Source organism: Engystomops pustulosus, unplaced genomic scaffold (genome assembly GCF_040894005.1).
Source record: "Engystomops pustulosus unplaced genomic scaffold, aEngPut4.maternal MAT_SCAFFOLD_153, whole genome shotgun sequence".
In the NCBI taxonomy this organism is placed as follows: Eukaryota; Metazoa; Chordata; class Amphibia; order Anura; family Leptodactylidae; genus Engystomops; species Engystomops pustulosus.
In genome coordinates, this window is record NW_027285033.1 from 206,829 (window position 1) to 226,620 (window position 19,792).

Below are 19,792 nucleotides of genomic sequence, written 5' to 3' on the forward strand. Positions count from 1 at the left end.
GGGAGACCCCCATACTATACAGTCCCCCCCCATCATCATCAATGGCAGGAGGTAGACCCCCTATACTATACAGTCCCCCCCATCATCATCACTGGGAGGAGGGTGAACCCCAATACTATACAGTCCCCCCATCATCATCAGTGGGAGGAGGGAGACCCCCCATACTATACAGTCCCCCCAACATCATCATCACTGGGAGGAGGGGGACCTCTATACTATAAGGTCCCCCCATCATCATCAGTGGGAGGAGGGAGACCCCCATACTATACAGTCCCCTTATCATCACTGGGAGGAGGGATACCCCCATACTATACAGTCCCCTCCATCATCATCACTGGGAGGAGGGGGACCCCCATACTATACAGTCCCCCCATCATCATCATCAGTGGGATGAGGGAGACCCCCATACTATACAGTCCCCCCATCATCATCATCACTGGGAGGAGGGGGACCCCCATACTATACAGTCCCCCCATCATCATCACTGGGAGGAGGGAGACCCCCCATACTATACAGTCCCCCCATCATCATCACTGGGAGAGGGGGGGGACCCCCATATACTATAGAGCCCCCCCCCCCATCATCATCACTGGGAGGAGGTAGACCCCCATACTATACAGTCCCCCCCCCATCATCATCACTGGGAGGAGGGAGACCCCCTATACCATACAGTTCCCCCATCATCATCACTGGGAGCAGGGTGAACCCCCATACTATACAGTCCCCCCATCAGCATCACTGGAATGAGGGAGACCCCCCATACTATACAGTCCCCCCATCATCATCACTGGGAGGTTGGAGACCCCCATACTATACAGTCCCCCCATCATCATCACTGGGAGGAGGGTGAACCCCCATATACTATACAGTCCCCCCATCAGCATCACTGGAATGAGGGAGACCCCCCATACTATACAGTCCCCTCATCATCATCACTGGGAGGAGGGAGACCCCCCATACTATACAGTCCCCCCATCATCAACACTGGGAGGAGGGAGACCCCCCCATACTATACAGTCCCCCCATCATCACTGGGAGGAGGGAGACCCCCATACTATACAGTCCCCCCATCGTCATCATCAGTGGGAGGAGGGAGACCCCCCATACTATACAGTCCCCCCAACATCATCATCACTGGGAGGAGGGAGACCCCCCATACTATACAGTCCCCTTTTCATCACTGGGAGGAGGGAGACCCCCCATACTATACAGTCCCCCCAACATCATCATCACTGGGAGGAGGGAGACCCCCCCATACTATACAGTCCCCTCCATCATCATCACTGGGAGGAGGGGGACCCCCATACTATACAGTCCCCCCATCATCATCAGTGGGATGAGGGAGACCCCCATACTATACAGTCCCCCCATCATCATCACTGGGAGGAGGTAGACCCCCATACTATACAGTCCCCCCATCATCATCATCATCATCATCACTGGGAGGAAGGGGACCCCCATACTATACAGTCCCCCCATCATCATCACTGGGAGAGGGGGGGAACCCCCATATACTATAGAGCCCCCCCCATCATCATCACTGGGAGGAGGTAGACCCCCATACTATACAGTCCCCCCCCCCCCATCATCATCACTGGGAGGAGGGAGACCCCCATACTATACAGTCCCCCCATCATCATTATCACTGGGAGAAGGGAGACCCCCCATACTATACAGTCCCCCCATCATCATCACTGGGAGGAGGGAGACCCCCATACTATACAGTCCCCTTATCATCACTTGGAGGAGGGAGACCCCCCATACTATACAGTCCCCCCATCATCATCATCATCACTGGGAGGAGGGAGACCCCCCATACTATACAGTCCCCCCATCATCATCACTGGGAGGAGGGGGACCTCTATACTATACAGTCCCCCCAACATCATCATCACTGGGAGGAGGGAGACCCCCCATACTATACAGTCCCCTTTTCATCACTGGGAGGAGGGAGACCCCCCCATACTATACAGTCCCCTCCATCATCATCACTGGGAGGAGGGGGACCCCCATACTATACAGTCCCCCCATCATCATCAGTGGGATGAGGGAGACCCCCATACTATACAGTCCCCCCATCATCATCACTGGGAGGAGGTAGACCCCCATACTATACAGTCCCCCCATCATCATCATCATCATCATCACTGGGAGGAAGGGGACCCCCATACTATACAGTCCCCCCATCATCATCACTGGGAGAGGGGGGGAACCCCCATATATTATAGAGCCCCCCCCATCATCATCACTGGGAGGAGGTAGACCCCCATACTATACAGTCCCCCCCCCCCATCATCATCACTGGGAGGAGGGAGACCCCCATACTATACAGTCCCCCCATCATCATTATCACTGGGAGGAGGGAGACCCCCCATACTATACAGTCCCCCCATCATCATCACTGGGAGGAGGGAGACCCCCATACTATACAGTCCCCTTATCATCACTTGGAGGAGGGAGACCCCCATACTATACAGTCCCCTTATCATCACTGGGAGGAGGGGGACCTCTATACTATACAGTCCCCCCCATCATCATCATCACTGGGAGGAGGGAGACCCCCATACTATACAGTCCCCCCATCATCATCACTGGGAGGAAGGAACCCCCATACTATACAGTCCCCTTATCATCACTTGGAGGAGGGAGACCCCCTATACTATACAGTACCCTTATCATCACTTGGAGGAGGGAGACCCCCATACTATACAGTCCCCCCCCCCCCATCATCATCAATGGCAGGAGGGAGACCCCCTATACTATACAGTCCCCCCATCATCATCACTGGGAGGAGGGTGAACCCCAATACTATACAGTCCCCCCATCATCATCATCACTGGGAGGAGGGAGACCCCCATAATATACAGCCCCCCCCCATCATCATCAATGGCAGGAGGGAGACCCCCTATACTATACAGTCCCCCCATCATCATCACTGGGAGGAGGGTGAACCCCAATACTATACAGTCCCCCCATCATCATCATCACTGGGAGGAGGGAGACCCCCATACTATACAGCCCCCCCCCCCATCATCATCAATGGCAGGAGGGAGACCCCCTATACTATACAGTCCCCCCATCATCATCACTGGGAGGAGGGTGAACCCCAATACTATACAGTCCCCCCATCATCATCATCACTGGGAGGAGGGAGACCCCCAGACTATACAGTCCCCCCATCATCATCAGTGGGAGGAGGGAGACCCCCCATACTATACAGTACCCTTATCATCACTTGGAGGAGGGAGACCCCCATACTATACAGTCCCCCCCCCCCATCATCATCACTGGGAGGAGGGAGACCCCCATACTATACAGTCCCCCCCCCCCATCATCATCAATGGCAGGAGGGAGACCCCCTATACTATACAGTCCCCCCATCATCATCACTGGGAGGAGGGTGAACCCCAATACTATACAGTCCCCCCATCATCATCAGTGGGAGGAGGGAGACCCCCCCATACTATACAGTCCCCCCAACATCATCATCACTGGGAGGAGGGGGACCTCTATACTATAAGGTCCCCCCATCATCATCAGTGGGAGGAGGGAGACCCCCATACTATACAGTCCCCTCCATCATCATCACTGGGAGGAGGGGGACCCCCATACTATACAGTCCCCCCATCATCATGAGTGGGATGAGGGAGACCCCCATACTATACAGTCCCCCCATCATCATCATCACTGGGAGGAGGGGGACCCCCATACTATACAGTCCCCCCATCATCATCACTGGGAGGAGGGAGACCCCCCATACTATACAGTCCCCCCATCATCATCACTGGGAGAGGGGGGGAACCCCCATATACTATAGAGCCCCCCCCCCATCATCATCACTGGGAGGAGGTAGACCCCCATACTATACAGTCCCCCCCCATCATCATCACTGGGAGGAGGGAGACCCCCCATACTATACAGTCCCCCCATCATCATCAGTGGGAGGAGGGAGACCCCCATACTATACAGTCCCCTCCATCATCATCACTGGGAGGAGGGGGACCCCCATACTATACAGTCCCCCCATCATCATCAGTGGGATGAGGGAGACCCCCATACTATACAGTCCCCCCATCATCATCATCACTGGGAGGAGGGGGACCCCCATACTATACAGTCCCCCCATCATCATCACTGGGAGGAGGGAGACCCCCCATACTATACAGTCCCCCCATCATCATCACTGGGAGAGGGGGGGAACCCCCATATACTATAGAGCCCCCCCCCCATCATCATCACTGGGAGGAGGTAGACCCCCATACTATACAGTCCCCCCCCATCATCATCACTGGGAGGAGGGAGACCCCCCATACTATACAGTCCCCCCATCATCATCGGTGGGAGGAGGGAGACCCCCTATACTATACAGTTCCCCCATCATCATCACTGGGAGCAGGGTGAACCCCCATACTATACAGTCCCCCCATCAGCATCACTGGAAGGAGGGAGACCCCCCATACTGTACAGTCCCCTCATCATCATCACTGGGAGGAGGGAGACCCCCCCATACTATACAGTTCCCCCATCATCATCACTGGGAGGAGGGAGACCCCCCATACTATACAGTCCCCCCATCATCATCATCACTGGGAGGAGGGAGACCCCCATACTACACAGTCCCCCCATCATCATCGGTGGGAGGAGGGAGACCCCCTATACTATACAGTCCCCCCATCATTATCAGTGGGAGGAGGGAGACCCTCCATACTATACAGTCCCCCCAACATCATCATCACTGGGAGGAGGGGGACCTCTATACTATACAGTCCCCCCCATCATCATCATCACTGGGAGGAGGGAGACCCCCATACTATACAGTCCCCCCATCATCATCACTTGGAGGAGGGAGACCCCCCATACTATACAGTCCCCCCATCATCATCATCATCACTGGGAGGAGGGAGACCCCCCATACTATACAGTCCCCCCATCATCATCACTGGGAGGAGGGGGACCTCTATACTATACAGTCCCCCCATCATCATCATCACTGGGAGGAGGGGGACCCCCATACTATACAGTCCCCCCATCATCATCACTGGGAGGAGGGAGACCCCCCATACTCTACAGTCCCCCCATCATCATCACTGGGAGAGGGGGGGGGACCCATACTATACTGTCCCCCCTCCCCATCATCATCACTGGGAGGAGGGAGACCCCCATACTATACAGTCCCCCCCATCATCATCATCACTGGGAGGAGGGAGATCCCCATACTATACAGTCCCCCCATCATCATCGGTGGGAGGAGGGAGACCCTCATACTATACAGTCCCCCCAACATCATCATCACTGGGAGGAGGGGGACCTCTATACTATACAGTCCCCCCCATCATCATCATCACTGGGAGGAGGGAGACCCCCATACCATACAGTCCCCCCCCATCATCATCACTGGGAGGAGGGAGACCCCCCCATACTCTACAGTCCCCCCATCATCATCACTGGGAGAGGGGGGGGACCCATACTATACTGTCCCCCCTCCCCATCATCATCACTGGGAGGAGGGATACCCCCATACTATACAGTCCCCCCATCATCATCATCACTGGGAGGAGGGAGACCCCCATGCTATACAGTCCCCCCCCATCATCATCATCACTGGGAGGAGGGAGACCCCCATACTATACAGTCCCCCCATCATCATCACTGGGAGGAGGGAGACCCCCATACTATACAGTCCCCTTATCATCACTTGGAGGAGGGAGACCCCCCATACTATACAGTCCCCCCATCATCATCATCACTTGGAAGAAGGAGACCCCCCATACTCTACAGTCCCACCATCATCATCACTGGGAGGAGGGAGACCCCCCATACTCTACAGTCCCCCCATCATCATCACTGGGAGAGGGGCGGGACCCATACTATACTGTCCCCCTCCCCATCATCATCACTGGGAGGAGGGAGACCCCCATACTATACAGTCCCCCCCATCATCATCATCACTGGGAGGAGGGAGACCCCCATACTATACAGTCCCCCCATCATCATCAGTGGGAGGAGGGAGACCCCCTATACTATACAGTCCCCCCCATCATCATCATCACTGGGAGGAGGGAGACCCCCATACTATACAGTCCCCGGAGACGCTCTCTTCCTCTCTTCTCCCCGGAGACGCTCTCTTCCTCTCTTCTCCCCGGAGACGCTCTCTTCCTCTCTACTCCCCGGAGACGCTCTCTTCCTCTCTTCTCCCCGGAGACGCTCTCTTCCTCTCTTCTCCCCGGAGGCGCTCTCTTCCTCTCTTCTCCCCGGAGGCGCTCTCTTCCTCTCTTCTCCCCGGAGGCGCTCTCTTCCTCTCTTCTCCCCGGAGGCGCTCTCTTCCTCTCTTCTCCCCGGAGGCGCTCTCTTCCTCTCTTCTCCCCGGAGGCGCTCTCTTCCTCTCTTCTCCCCGGAGGCGCTCTCTTCCTCTCTTCTCCCCGGAGGCGCTCTCTTCCTCTCTTCTCCCCGGAGGCGCTCTCTTCCTCTCTTCTCCCCGGAGACGCTCTCTTCCTCTCTTCTCCCCGGAGACGCTCTCTTCCTCTCTTCTCCCCGGAGACGCTCTCTTCCTCTCTTCTCCCCGGAGACGCTCTCTTCCTCTCTTCTCCCCGGAGACGCTCTCTTCCTCTCTTCTCCCCGGAGACGCTCTCTTCCTCTCTTCTCCCCGGAGACGCTCTCTTCCTCTCTTCTCCCCGGAGACGCTCTCTTCCTCTCTTCTCCCCGGAGACGCTCTCTTCCTCTCTTCTCCCCGGAGACGCTCTCTTCCTCTCTTCTCCCCGGAGACGCTCTCTTCCTCTCTTCTCCCCGGAGACGCTCTCTTCCTCTCTTCTCCCCGGAGACGCTCTCTTCCTCTCTTCTCCCCGGAGACGCTCTCTTCCTCTCTTCTCCCCGGAGACGCTCTCTTCCTCTCTTCTCCCCGGAGACGCTCTCTTCCTCTCTTCTCCCCGGAGACGCTCTCTTCCTCTCTTCTCCCCGGAGACGCTCTCTTCTCCCCGGAGACCCTCTCTTCTCCCCGGAGACCCTCTCTTCTCCCCGGAGACCCTCTCTTCTCCCCGGAGACCCTCTCTTCTCCCCGGAGACCCTCTCTTCTCCCCGGAGACCCTCTCTTCTCCCCGGAGACCCTCTCTTCTCCCCGGAGACCCTCTCTTCTCCCCGGAGACCCTCTCTTCTCCCCGGAGACCCTCTCTTCTCCCCGGAGACCCTCTCTTCTCCCCGGAGACCCTCTCTTCTCCCCGGAGACCCTCTCTTCTCCCCGGAGACCCTCTCTTCTCCCCGGAGACGCTCTCTTCTCCCCGGAGACGCTCTCTTCCTCTCTTCTCCCCGGAGACGCTCTCTTCCTCTCTTCTCCCCGGAGACGCTCTCTTCCTCTCTTCTCCCCGGAGACGCTCTCTTCCTCTCTTCTCCCCGGAGACGCTCTCTTCCTCTCTTCTCCCCGGAGACGCTCTCTTCCTCTCTTCTCCCCGGAGACGCTCTCTTCCTCTCTTCTCCCCGGAGACGCTCTCTTCCTCTCTTCTCCCCGGAGACGCTCTCTTCCTCTCTTCTCCCCGGAGACGCTCTCTTCCTCTCTTCTCCCCGGAGACGCTCTCTTCCTCTCTTCTCCCCGGAGACGCTCTCTTCCTCTCTTCTCCCCGGAGACGCTCTCTTCCTCTCTTCTCCCCGGAGACGCTCTCTTCCTCTCTTCTCCCCGGAGACGCTCTCTTCCTCTCTTCTCCCCGGAGACGCTCTCTTCCTCTCTTCTCCCCGGAGACGCTCTCTTCCTCTCTTCTCCCCGGAGACGCTCTCTTCCTCTCTTCTCCCCGGAGACGCTCTCTTCCTCTCTTCTCCCCGGAGACGCTCTCTTCCTCTCTTCTCCCCGGAGACGCTCTCTTCCTCTCTTCTCCCCGGAGACGCTCTCTTCCTCTCTTCTCCCCGGAGACGCTCTCTTCCTCTCTTCTCCTCCTAGACGCTCTCTTCCTCTCTTCTCCTCCTAGACGCTCTCTTCCTCTCTTCTCCTCCTAGACGCTCTCTTTGTCACGGATTACTTTACTCGAACTCCCAGAAAGTTGAACCCATTTCGTTCTGTGGGTAACGTTGAACTGTTCCACTTTCACATCCCGGAGGACACGGTCATCGCTGTCTGGAATCTCATCACCTTCAAGGAGCGGGGGGGAACGTTTGGTGACCACTGTCCGGACCGGAGCGTCACCGTGTGAGTGCTGCCGCCCTGATCACAGGGAAGGGGAAATGACGGCTAGAATTAGACTTAACCCTAACCCTTATTCCTAACCCCTAATCCTGACCCTTATTCCTAACCCCTAATCCTGACCCTTATTCCTAACCCCTAATCCTGACCCTTGTTCCTAACCCCTAATCCTGACCCTTGTTCCTAACCCCTAATCCTGACCCTTATTCCTAACCCCTAATCCTGACCCTTATTCCTAACCCCTAATCCTGACCCTTATTCCTAACCCCTAATCCTGACCCTTATTCCTAACCCCTAATCCTGACCCTTATTCCTAACCCCTAATCCTGACCCTTGTTCCTAACCCCTAATCCTGACCCTTATTCCTAACCCCTAATCCTGACCCTTATTCCTAACCCCTAATTCTGACCCTTATTCCTAACCCCTAATTCTGACCCTTATTCCTAACCCCTAATCCTGACCCTTAACCCTGACGCGTTCTCCAGGTAGCAGGACTGGGCTTCCATCTTTGGGGGGCTGATTGTATATTGGGGACGGGCTGGATGATTTCTGTTTCATTTCTTCTCTGCAGTTACTTCCGGCCCGGAGCGCCGCCTGTCATTAACCCTTTAAATGCCCACTTTCCCCGGGACACCGCTGTGCCAGGGTCCTTTACACTTACTCTAACCTGGAGTCTTCCCAACCGGACCACCGGGGTATTTAACATCACTAGTCCGCTCCCGGGGGACTGGTTCCTGGCTGCGCACCTGCCGAAGGACGAGGGGAAGATCACAATCAAGGTACCAGGAGCCCCAAAACATAGAATGATCATATCACTACTCCCCCCAACATATCTACATCTACTACTACTCCCCCCAACATATCTACATCTGCTACTACTCCCCCCAACATATCTACATCTGCCACTACTCCCCCCAACATATCTACATCTACTACTACTCCCCCAACATATCTACATCTACTACTACTACCCCCAACATATCTACATCTACTACTACTCCCCCCAACATATCTACATCTACTACTACTCCCCCCAACATATCTACATCTACTACTACTCCCCCAACATATCTACATCTGCTACTACTCCCCCCAACATATCTACATCTACTACTACTCCCCCAACATATCTACATCTACTACTACTCCCCCCAACATATCTACATCTACTACTACTCCCCCAACATATCTACATCTACTACTACTCCCCCAACATATCTACATCTACTACTACTCCCCCAACATATCTACATCTGCTACTACTCCCCCCAACATATCTACATCTACTACTACTCCCCCCAACATATCTACATCTACTACTACTCCCCCAACATATCTACATCTACTACTACTCCCCCAACATATCTACATCTACTACTACTCCCCCCAAACATCTAGTTCTGTTAATACCCCCCCCCCCATATATCTATATCTGCTCCTCTCTTCCAGTGACCCCTATACACCCCTAGATCGGGGGGTCACACAGCGATGGCCTGTGATGGCTGCTCCTCTTCTGTGTAGGCTTTGGCACAGACCACTTTCTGCTGAGTCTTCTCCGGTCTCTCTCTCTTAGGGGCTTCATGATGAGTGCCAGTACCTCTTCCAGCCACAGCTGATTGTGCAGCGGGCGGTGGCTGTGCCCGCCTTGTACCCGGAATACACCACAGAGCAGCTGCTGCCAGCTCACAACCGTTCAGCTCTGTACAAGTAAGTGTTGTATCTCTAGAGAGAAGCTCCTCCGTGGTCATGGTCGTGCTCCACGTGTGGCTCTCGTTGCAGGGTCTTCGTTCCTCAGTACACCTCAGGGCTGCGAGTCAGACTTCTTGGCTGTCGTATTGGTCAGCGATCTGTTGAGAGTTGTCCGCTTCTCATAAGACTCCGCGCCAAGGCTCCTCCGCTACACAACTCTTCCAGCCAGGACTGCTCGGCGCCTGCGGTGTGCCAGCTGCTGGTGGCCATGCCCTTGTGGCAGCACTGGTACTACGTGCTGGTGGAGAGGACCAGCATCTCTGCTGCCATCTACTTCCAGCTGAACACACAGCTACAAGGTGGGTGCCTGCCCCATCGGGGGGGTTCATGGAGCACAGAATCTTTATGGAATTTAACTGGAATTTTTTTTTGTCTTTTAAAGACTGTTCCCGTCCAGGGTTATCCCGCTCCTCTTCAGGCCCCAGCTCTTCTCTTAATATGCCTCAGTCATTTGGAGGGGGGTTATCCTCTTTAGAAGGTCTACCTGCCCCCGGCTTTCCTCTCTCAGCCGCTAATATGTCCTGGGTTGACCCCACCATCCTCCAGCCCTCCTGTTGGCCGATACGTCCGACCTTACGGAATGAGCTGGACACCTTCTCTGTTCACTTCTACATATTCTTTGGGCCTAATGTGGTGGTTCCGCCAGATCGATCGGCGCTGTTCAGCATCAATTTGTTGCCGGTGCTGGACAGTGGAGGGGTGTTAAACCTTGAGATTCGACTGAACACAGTGAGTAAAGACTGAATGAGTTCATGCAAGGGGAGCTGGTCATTGGGGGTGTAGTAGCTGAATAGAGCCATGTGATTGTGGTGATATTCCCATTGAAGGGGAGTGCATGTAAGTGTGGCCATGATATTGGGGTGGATGGAGGTACTACTATGGGGAGTAAGCTGAGTGCAGGTGTGATCATGATAGAAGAGGGTGGCCATGATATTGGGGTGGATGGAGGTACTACTATGGGGAGTAAGCTGAGTGCAGGTGTGATCATGATAGAAGAGGGTGGCCATGATATTGGGGTGGATGGAGGTACTACTATGGGGAGTAAGCTGAGTGCAGGTGTGATCATGATAGAAGAGGGTGGCCATGATATTGGGGTGGATGGAGGTACTACTATGAGGAGTAAGCTGAGTGCATGTGTGATCATGATAGAAGAGGGTGGCCATGATATTGGGGTGACTGGGTGGATGGAGGTACTACTATGGGGAGTAAGCTGAGTGCAGGTGTGATCATGATAGAAGAGGGTGGCCATGATATTGGGGTGACTGGGTGGATGGAGGTACTACTATGGAGAGTAAGCTGAGTGCAGGTGTGATCATGATAGAAGAGGGTGGCCATGATATTGGGGTGACTAGGTGGATGGAGGTACTACTATGGGGAGTAAGCTGAGTGCAGGTGTGATCATGATAGAAGAGGGTGGCCATGATATTGGGGTGACTGGGTGGATGGAGGTACTACTATGGGGAGTAAGCTGAGTGCAGGTGTGAACATGATAGAAGAGGGTGGCCATGATATTGGGGTGACTGGGTGGATGGAGGTACTACTATGGGGAGTAAGCTGAGTGCAGGTGTGAGCATGATAGAAGAGGATGGCCATGATATTGGGGTGACTGGGTGGATGGAGGTACTACTATGGGGAGTAAGCGGAGTGCAGGTGTGAACATGATAGAAGAGGGTGGCTATGATATTGGGTGGATGGAGGTACTACTATGGGGAGTAAGCTGAGTGCAGGTGTGATCATGATAGAAGAGGGTGGCCATGATATTGGGGTGACTGGGTGGATGGAGGTACTACTATGGGGAGTAAGCTGAGTACAGGTGTGAACATGCTAGAAGAGGGTGGCCATGATATTGGGGTGACTGGGTGGATGGAGGTACTACTATGGGGAGTAAGCTGAGTGCAGGTGTGAGCATGATAGAAGACGGTGGCCATGATATTGGGGTGACTGGGTGGATGGAGGTACTACTATGGGGAGGAAGCTGAGTGCAGGTGTGATCATGATAGAAGAGGGTGGCCATGATATTGGGGTGACTGGAGGTACTACTGTGGGGAGGAAGCTGAGTGCAGGGGCAATCATGATAGAAGAGGGTGGCCATGATATTGGGGTGACTGGGTGGATGGAGGTACTACTATGGGGAGGAAGCTGAGTGCAGGTGTGATCATGATAGAAGAGGGTGGCCATGATATTGGGGTGGATGGAGGTACTACTATAGGGAGGAAGCTGAGTGCAGGTGTGATCATGATAGAAGAGGGTGGCCATGATATTGGGGTGACTGGGTGGATGGAGGTACTACTATGGGGAGGAAGCTGAGTGCATGTGTGATCATGATAGAAGAGGGTGGCCATGATATTGGGGTGACTGGGTGGATGGAGGTACTACTATGGGGAGTAAGCTGAGTGCAGGTGTGAACATGATAGAAGATGGTGGCCATGATATTGGGGTGACTGGGTGGATGGAGGTACTACTATGGGGAGGAAGCTGAGTGCATGTGTGATCATGATAGAAGAGGGTGGCCATGATATTGGGGTGACTGGGTGGATGGAGGTACTACTATGGGGAGGAAGCTGAGTGCATGTGTGATCATGATAGAAGAGGGTGGCCATGATATTGGGGTGACTGGGTGGATGGAGGTACTACTATGGGGAGTAAGCTGAGTGCAGGTGTGAACATGATAGAAGAGGGTGGCCATGATATTGGGGTGACTGGGTGGATGGAGGTACTACTATGGGGAGGAAGCTGAGTGCAGGTGTGAACATGATAGAAGAGGGTGGCCATGATATTGGGGTGACTGGGTGGATGGAGGTACTACTATGGGGAGTAAGCTGAGTGCAGGTGTGAACATGATAGAAGAGGGTGGCCATGATATTGGGGTGACTGGGTGGATGGAGGTACTACTATGGGGAGTAAGCTGAGTGCAGGTGTGATCATGATAGAAGAGGGTGGCCATGCTATTGGGGTGACTGGGTGGATGGAGGTACTACTATGGGGAGTAAGCTGAGTGCAGGTGTGATCATGATAGAAGAGGGTGGCCATGATATTGGGGTGGATGGAGGTACTACTATAGGGAGGAAGCTGAGTGCAGGTGTGATCATGATAGAAGAGGGTGGCCATGATATTGGGGTGACTGGGTGGATGGAGGTACTACTATGGGGAGTAAGCTGAGTGCAGGTGTGATCATGGTAGAAGAGGGTGGCCATGATATTGGGGTGACTGGGTGGATGGAGGTACTACTATGGGGAGTAAGCTGAGTGCAGGTGTGATCATGATAGAAGAGGGTGGCCATGATATTGGGGTGGATGGAGGTACTACTATGGGGAGTAAGCTGAGTGCAGGTGTGATCATGATAGAAGAGGGTGGCCATGATATTGGGGTGACTGGGTGGATGGAGGTACTACTATGGGGAGTAAGCTGAGTGCAGGTGTGAACATGATAGAAGAGGGTGGCCATGATATTGGGGTGACTGGGTGGATGGAGGTACTACTATGGGGAGTAAGCTGAGTGCAGGTGTGATCATAATAGAAGAGGGTGGCCATGCTATTGGGGTGACTGGGTGGATGGAGGTACTACTATGGGGAGTAAGCTGAGTGCAGGTGTGATCATGATAGAAGAGGGTGGCCATGATATTGGGGTGACTGGGTGGATGGAGGTACTACTATGGGGAGGAAGCTGAGTGCAGGTGTGATCATGATAGAAGAGGGTGGCCATAATATTGGGGTGACTGGGTGGATGGAGGTACTACTATGGGGAGGAAGCTGAGTGCATGTGTGATCATGATAGAAGAGGGTGGCCATGATATTGGGGTGGATGGAGGTACTACTATAGGGAGGAAGCTGAGTGCAGGTGTGATCATGATAGAAGAGGGTGGCAATGATATTGGGGTGACTGGGTGGATGGAGGTACTACTATGGGGAGGAAGCTGAGTGCATGTGTGATCATGATAGAAGAGGGTGGCCATGATATTGGGGTGACTGGGTGGATGGAGGTACTACTATAGGGAGGAAGCTGAGTGCAGGTGTGATCATGATAGAAGAGGGTGGCCGTGATATTGGGGTGACTGGGTGGATGGAGGTACTACTATGGGGAGTAAGCTGAGTGCAGGTGTGAACATGATAGAAGAGGGTGGCCATGATATTGGGGTGACTGGGTGGATGGAGGTACTACTATGGGGAGTAAGCTGAGTGCAGGTGTGATCATAATAGAAGAGGGTGGCCATGATATTGGGGTGACTGGGTGGATGGAGGTACTACTATGGGGAGTAAGCTGAGTGCAGGTGTGATCATGATAGAAGAGGGTGGCCATGATATTGGGGTGACTGGGTGGATGGAGGTACTACTATAGGGAGGAAGCTGAGTGCAGGTGTGATCATGATAGAAGAGGGTGGCCATGATATTGGGGTGACTGGGTGGATGGAGGTACTACTATGGGGAGGAAGCTGAGTGCAGGTGTGATCATGATAGAAGAGGGTGGCCATGATATTGGGGTGACTGGGTGGATGGAGGTACTACTATAGGGAGGAAGCTGAGTGCAGGTGTGATCATGATAGAAGAGGGTGGCCATGATATTGGGGTGGATGGAGGTACTACTATGGGGAGGAAGCTGAGTGCAGGTGTGATCATGATAGAAGAGGGTGGCCATGATATTGGGGTGACTGGGTGGATGGAGGTACTACTATGGGGAGTAAGCTGAGTGCAGGTGTGATCATGATAGAAGAGGGTGGCCATGATATTATGGTCTGGTGTGAGTGATTAGAGGTACAACCAGGGGAGTAATAAGAGTGCCTGGGGTAGGTGGGTGAAGGTACAGCCTTCGGATGGGGTAAGGGCTTGTAATGCCGGATTTGGTGGTTATCTCACATTTTTGTCTCTAAGTCCTCTGCTCAGGGGGAGAATCTGACAGTTTTCGGCTGTCTTAACCATGGAGTCCCACTGATCTCTGGTGATAACTTGTCCATCAGCTGCCAAACAGGTCAGTCCTCACCAGCCCACCCCCTCATTCAAGCCTCCCCGGGGGTCCCTGACCTCATGTACTGTGTGTACCGGAGCGCTGGACTGTTGCCACTTGTGATGTTACACCTTTCTCTTCAGATTCGCACTCTGGCTTTCCTTTATCGGTCAATATAACACATGGCATCAGTCGCCTTCGAATACCGTATCCCCAAACTGGTACCTGGTACCTAAACCTGCGCTCCCTCTGCAGCTCTGAGCACGGGTGAGTATAGTACACATTATAGCATTCATACATATACACACAAACCTTAATACACAGGAGGAGACAGTGCTTATACAATGGTCACAAGAGCTTACAATCTATGAGGAGGAGGACACAGGAGGTGACAGTGCTTGTACAATGGTCACAGGAGCTTACAATCTATGAGGAGGAGGACACAGGAGGTGACAGTGCTTGTACAATGGTCACAGGAGCTTACAATCTATGAGGAGGAGGACACAGGAGGTGACAGTGCTTGTACAATGGTCACAGGAGCTTACAATCTATGAGGAGGAGGACACAGGAGGTGACAGTGCTTGTACAATGGTCACAGGAGCTTACAATCTATGAGGAGGAGGACACAGGAGGTGACAGTGCTTGTACAATGGTCACAGGAGCTTACAATCTATGAGGAGGAGGACACAGGAGGTGACAGTGCTTGTACAATGGTCACAGGAGCTTACAATCTATGAGGAGGAGGGGACAGTGCTTGTACAATGGTCACAGGAGCTTACAATCTATGAGAGGAGGAGGACACAGGAGGTGACAGTGCTTGTACAATGGTCACAGGAGCTCAGAATCTATGAGGAGGAGGGGACACAGGAGGTGACAGTGCTTGTACAATGGTCACAGTAGCTTACAATCTATGAGGAGGAGGGGACAGAGGAGGTGACAGTGCTTGTACAGTGGCCACGGGAGCTTACAATTTATGAGGAGGGGGACACAGGAAGTGACAGTGCTTGTACAGTGGCCACGGGAGCTTACAATTTATGAGGAGGAGGGGACACGGGAGGTGACAGTGCTTGTACAGTGGTCACAAGAGCTTACAATCTATGAGGAGGAGGGGACAGGAGGTGACAGCGCTTGTACAATGCTCACAAGAGCTTACAATCTATGAGGAGAAGGACAGGAGGTGACAGTGCTTGTACAATGGTCACAAGAGCTTACAATCTATGAGGAGGAGGACACAGGAGGTGACAGTTCTTGTACAATGGTCACAGGAGCTTACAATCTATGAAGAGGGGACACAGGAGGTGACAGTGCTTGTACAATGGTCACAGTAGCTTACAATCTATGAGGAGGAGGACACAGGAGGTGACTGCTTGTACAATGGTCACAAGAGCTTACAATCTATGAGGAGGGGGACACAGGAAGTGACAGTGCTTGTACAGTGGCCACGGGAGCTTACAATCTATGAGGAGGAGGGGACACGGGAGGTGACAGTGCTTGTACAATGGTCACAAGAGCTTACAATCTATGAGGAGGAGGTGACAGTGCTTGTACAATGGTCACAGGAGCTTACAATCTATGAGGAGGAGGAGGACACAGTAGGTGACAGTGCTTGTACAATGGTCACATGAGCTTACAATCTATGAGGAGGAGGACACAGGAGGTGACGGTGCTTGTACAATGGTCACAAGAGCTTACAATCTATGAGGAGGAGGACACAGGAGGTGACAGTGCTTGTACAATGGTCACAGGAGCTTACAATCTATGAGGAGGAGGACACAGGAGGTGACAGTGCCTGTACAGTGGCCACAGGAGCTTACAATCTATGAGGAGGAGGAGGACACAGGAGGTGACAGTGCTTGTACGATTGTCACAAGAGCTTACAATCTATGAGGAGGAGGAGGACAGGAGATGACACTGCTTGTACAATGGTCCCAAGAGCTTACAATCTAGGAGGAGGAGGGGACACAGGAGGTGACAGTGCTTGTATAATGGTCATAGGAATTTACAATCTGGGAGGAGGAGGGGACACAGGAGGTGACAGTGCTTGTACAATGGTCACAGGAGCTTACGATCTATGAGGAGGAGGACACAGGAGGTGACAGTGCTTGTACAATGGTCACAAGAGCTTACAATCTATGAGAGGAGGAGGACACAGGAGGTGACGGTGCTTGTACAATGGTCACAAGAGCTTACAATCTATGAGGAGGAGGGGACACAGGAGGTGACAGTGCTTGTACAATGGTCACAATAGCTTAAAATCTATGAGCAGGAGAAGGACACAGGAGGTGACAGTGATAGTATAATGGTCACAGGAGCTTACAATCTGGGAGGAGGAGGGGACAGGGGAGGTGACAGTGCTTGTACAATGGTTACTGGAGCTTACAGTCTATGAGGAGGGGAGTCCATGGTACATGATCCATCACCAGCCGCCATCTATATGTACAGAGTCCATGGTAAATGATCCATCACCAGCAGACATCTATATATATACAGAGTCCATGGTACATGATCCCTCACCAGCCTCCATCTATATGTACAGAGTCCATGGTACATGATCCATCACCAGCCGCCATCTATATGTACAGAGCCCATGGTACATGTTCGATCACGGGCCGCCATCTGTATGTAAATAGGACCATGGTACATGATCCATCACCGGCAGCCATCTATATGTACAATGCCTATGGTACATGATCCATCACCAGCCTCCATCTATATGTACAATGTCCATAATACATGATCCATCACTGGCCGCCATCTATATGTACAATGCCCATGGTACATGATCCATCACCAGCCGCCATCTCTATGTACAGAGTCCATGGTGCATGATCCATCACCGGCCGCCATCTATATGTACAGAGTCCATGGTACATGATCCATCACCAGCGGCCATCTATATATATATATATATATATAGAGAGAGAGAGTCCATGGTACATGATCCATCACCGGCCACCATCTATACCTACAGAGTCTATGGTACATGATCCATCACCAGCCGCCATCTATATGTACAATGTCCATGGTACGTGACCCATCACCAGCCGCCATCTATATGTACAGAGTCCACGGTACATGATCCAACACCAGCCGCCATCTATATGTACAATGTCCATGGTACATGATCCATCACCAGCCGCCATCTATATGTACAGAGTACATGGTGTATGATCCATCACCAGCCGCCATCTATATGTACAGAGTCCATGGTACATGATCCATCACTAGCCACCATCTATATGTACAATGTCCATGGTACGTGACCCATCACCAGCCGCCATCTATATGTACAGAGTCCACGGTACATGATCCAACACAAGCTGTCACCTACATGTACAATGTCCATGGTACATGATGCATCACCAGCCGCCATCTATATGTACAGAGTCCATAGTACATGATCCATCACCAGCTGCCATCTATATGTACAGAGTCCATGGTGCATGATCCATCACCGGCCACTATCTATATCTACAGAGTCTATGGTACATGACCCATCACCAGCTGCCATCTATATGTACAGAGCCCATGGTACATGATCCATCACCAGCCTCCATCTATATGTACAGAGTCCATGGTACATGATCCATCTCCAGCCGCCATCAATATGTACAGAGACCATGTTACATGATCCATCACCAGCCACCATCTATATGTACAATGCCCATGGTACATGATCCATCACCAGCCGCCATCTATATGTACAGAGTCCATGGTGCATGATCCATCACCAGCCACCATCTACGGTGTATGTACAGAGTCCATGGTACATGATCCATCACCAGCCGCCATCTATATGTACAGAGTCCATGATCCATCACCAGCCGCCATCTATATGTACAGAGTCCATGGTGCATGATCCATCACCAGCCGCCATCCATATGTACAGAGTCCATGGTGTATGATCCATCACCAGCCGCCATCTATATGTACAGAGTCCATGATCCATCACCAGCCGCCATCTATATGTACAGAGTCCATGGTACATGATCCATCACCAGCCGCCATCTATATGTACAGAGTCCATGGTACATGATCCATCACCAGCCTCCATCTATATGTACAGAGTCCATGGTACATGATCCATCACCAGCTGCCATCTATATGTACAGAGTCCATGGTACATGATCCATCACCGGCCGCCATATATATATACAGAGTCCATGGTACATGATCCATCACCAGCCGCCATCTATATGTACAGAGTCCATGGTACATGATCCATCACCAGCCTCCATCTATATGTACAGAGTCCATGGTACATGATCCATCACCAGCCGCCATCTATATGTACAGAGTCCATGGTACATGATCCATCACCAGCAGACATCTATATATATACAGAGTCCATGGTACATGATCCCTCACCAGCCGCCATCTATATGTACAGAGTCCATGGTACATGATCCATCACCAGCAGCCATCTATATATATACAGAGTCCATGGTACATGATCCCTCACCAGCCGCCATCTATATGTACAGAGTCCATGGTACATGATCCATCACCAGCCGCCATTTATATGTACAGAGTCCATGGTACATGATCCATCACCAGCCACCATCTATATGTACAGAGTCCATGGTACATGATCCATCACCAGCCGCCATCTATATATACAGAGTCGATGGTACATGATCCATCACCAGCAGCCATCTATATATATACAGAGTCCATGGTACTTGATCCATCACCAGCCACCATCTATATGTACAGAGTCCATGGTACATGATCCATCACCGGCTGCCATAATATGTACAGAGTCCATGGTACATGATCCATCACTAGCAGCCATCTATATATATACAGAGTCCATGGTACATGACCCATCACCAGCCGCCATCTATATGTACAGAGTCCATGGTACATGATTCATCACCGGCCGCCATATATATGTACAGAGTCCATGGTACATGATCCATCACCAGCCGCCATCTATATGTA

The 19,792-nt window shown here is 52.6% G+C and overlaps 1 protein-coding gene across 2 annotated transcripts in view; it reads left to right on the top strand.

The window, feature by feature from the left end:
- The window catches only part of TMEM8B (transmembrane protein 8B), a 61,711-nt gene that overhangs the window by 7,283 nt on the left and 34,636 nt on the right, over positions 1 to 19,792 (top strand). Inside the window, exons 2-8 of one of the 2 annotated variants that reach the window (XM_072131834.1) lie at positions 7,978 to 8,167; positions 8,733 to 8,940; positions 9,735 to 9,868; positions 9,941 to 10,209; positions 10,293 to 10,639; positions 14,776 to 14,872; positions 14,992 to 15,115. In XM_072131834.1, coding sequence (XP_071987935.1) covers positions 7,978 to 8,167; positions 8,733 to 8,940; positions 9,735 to 9,868; positions 9,941 to 10,209; positions 10,293 to 10,639; positions 14,776 to 14,872; positions 14,992 to 15,115 — 1,369 coding nt within the window. The remainder of the gene's footprint in view (positions 1 to 7,977; positions 8,168 to 8,732; positions 8,941 to 9,734; positions 9,869 to 9,940; positions 10,210 to 10,292; positions 10,640 to 14,775; positions 14,873 to 14,991; positions 15,116 to 19,792) is intronic. The other variant, XM_072131835.1, reaches the window with a different exon arrangement.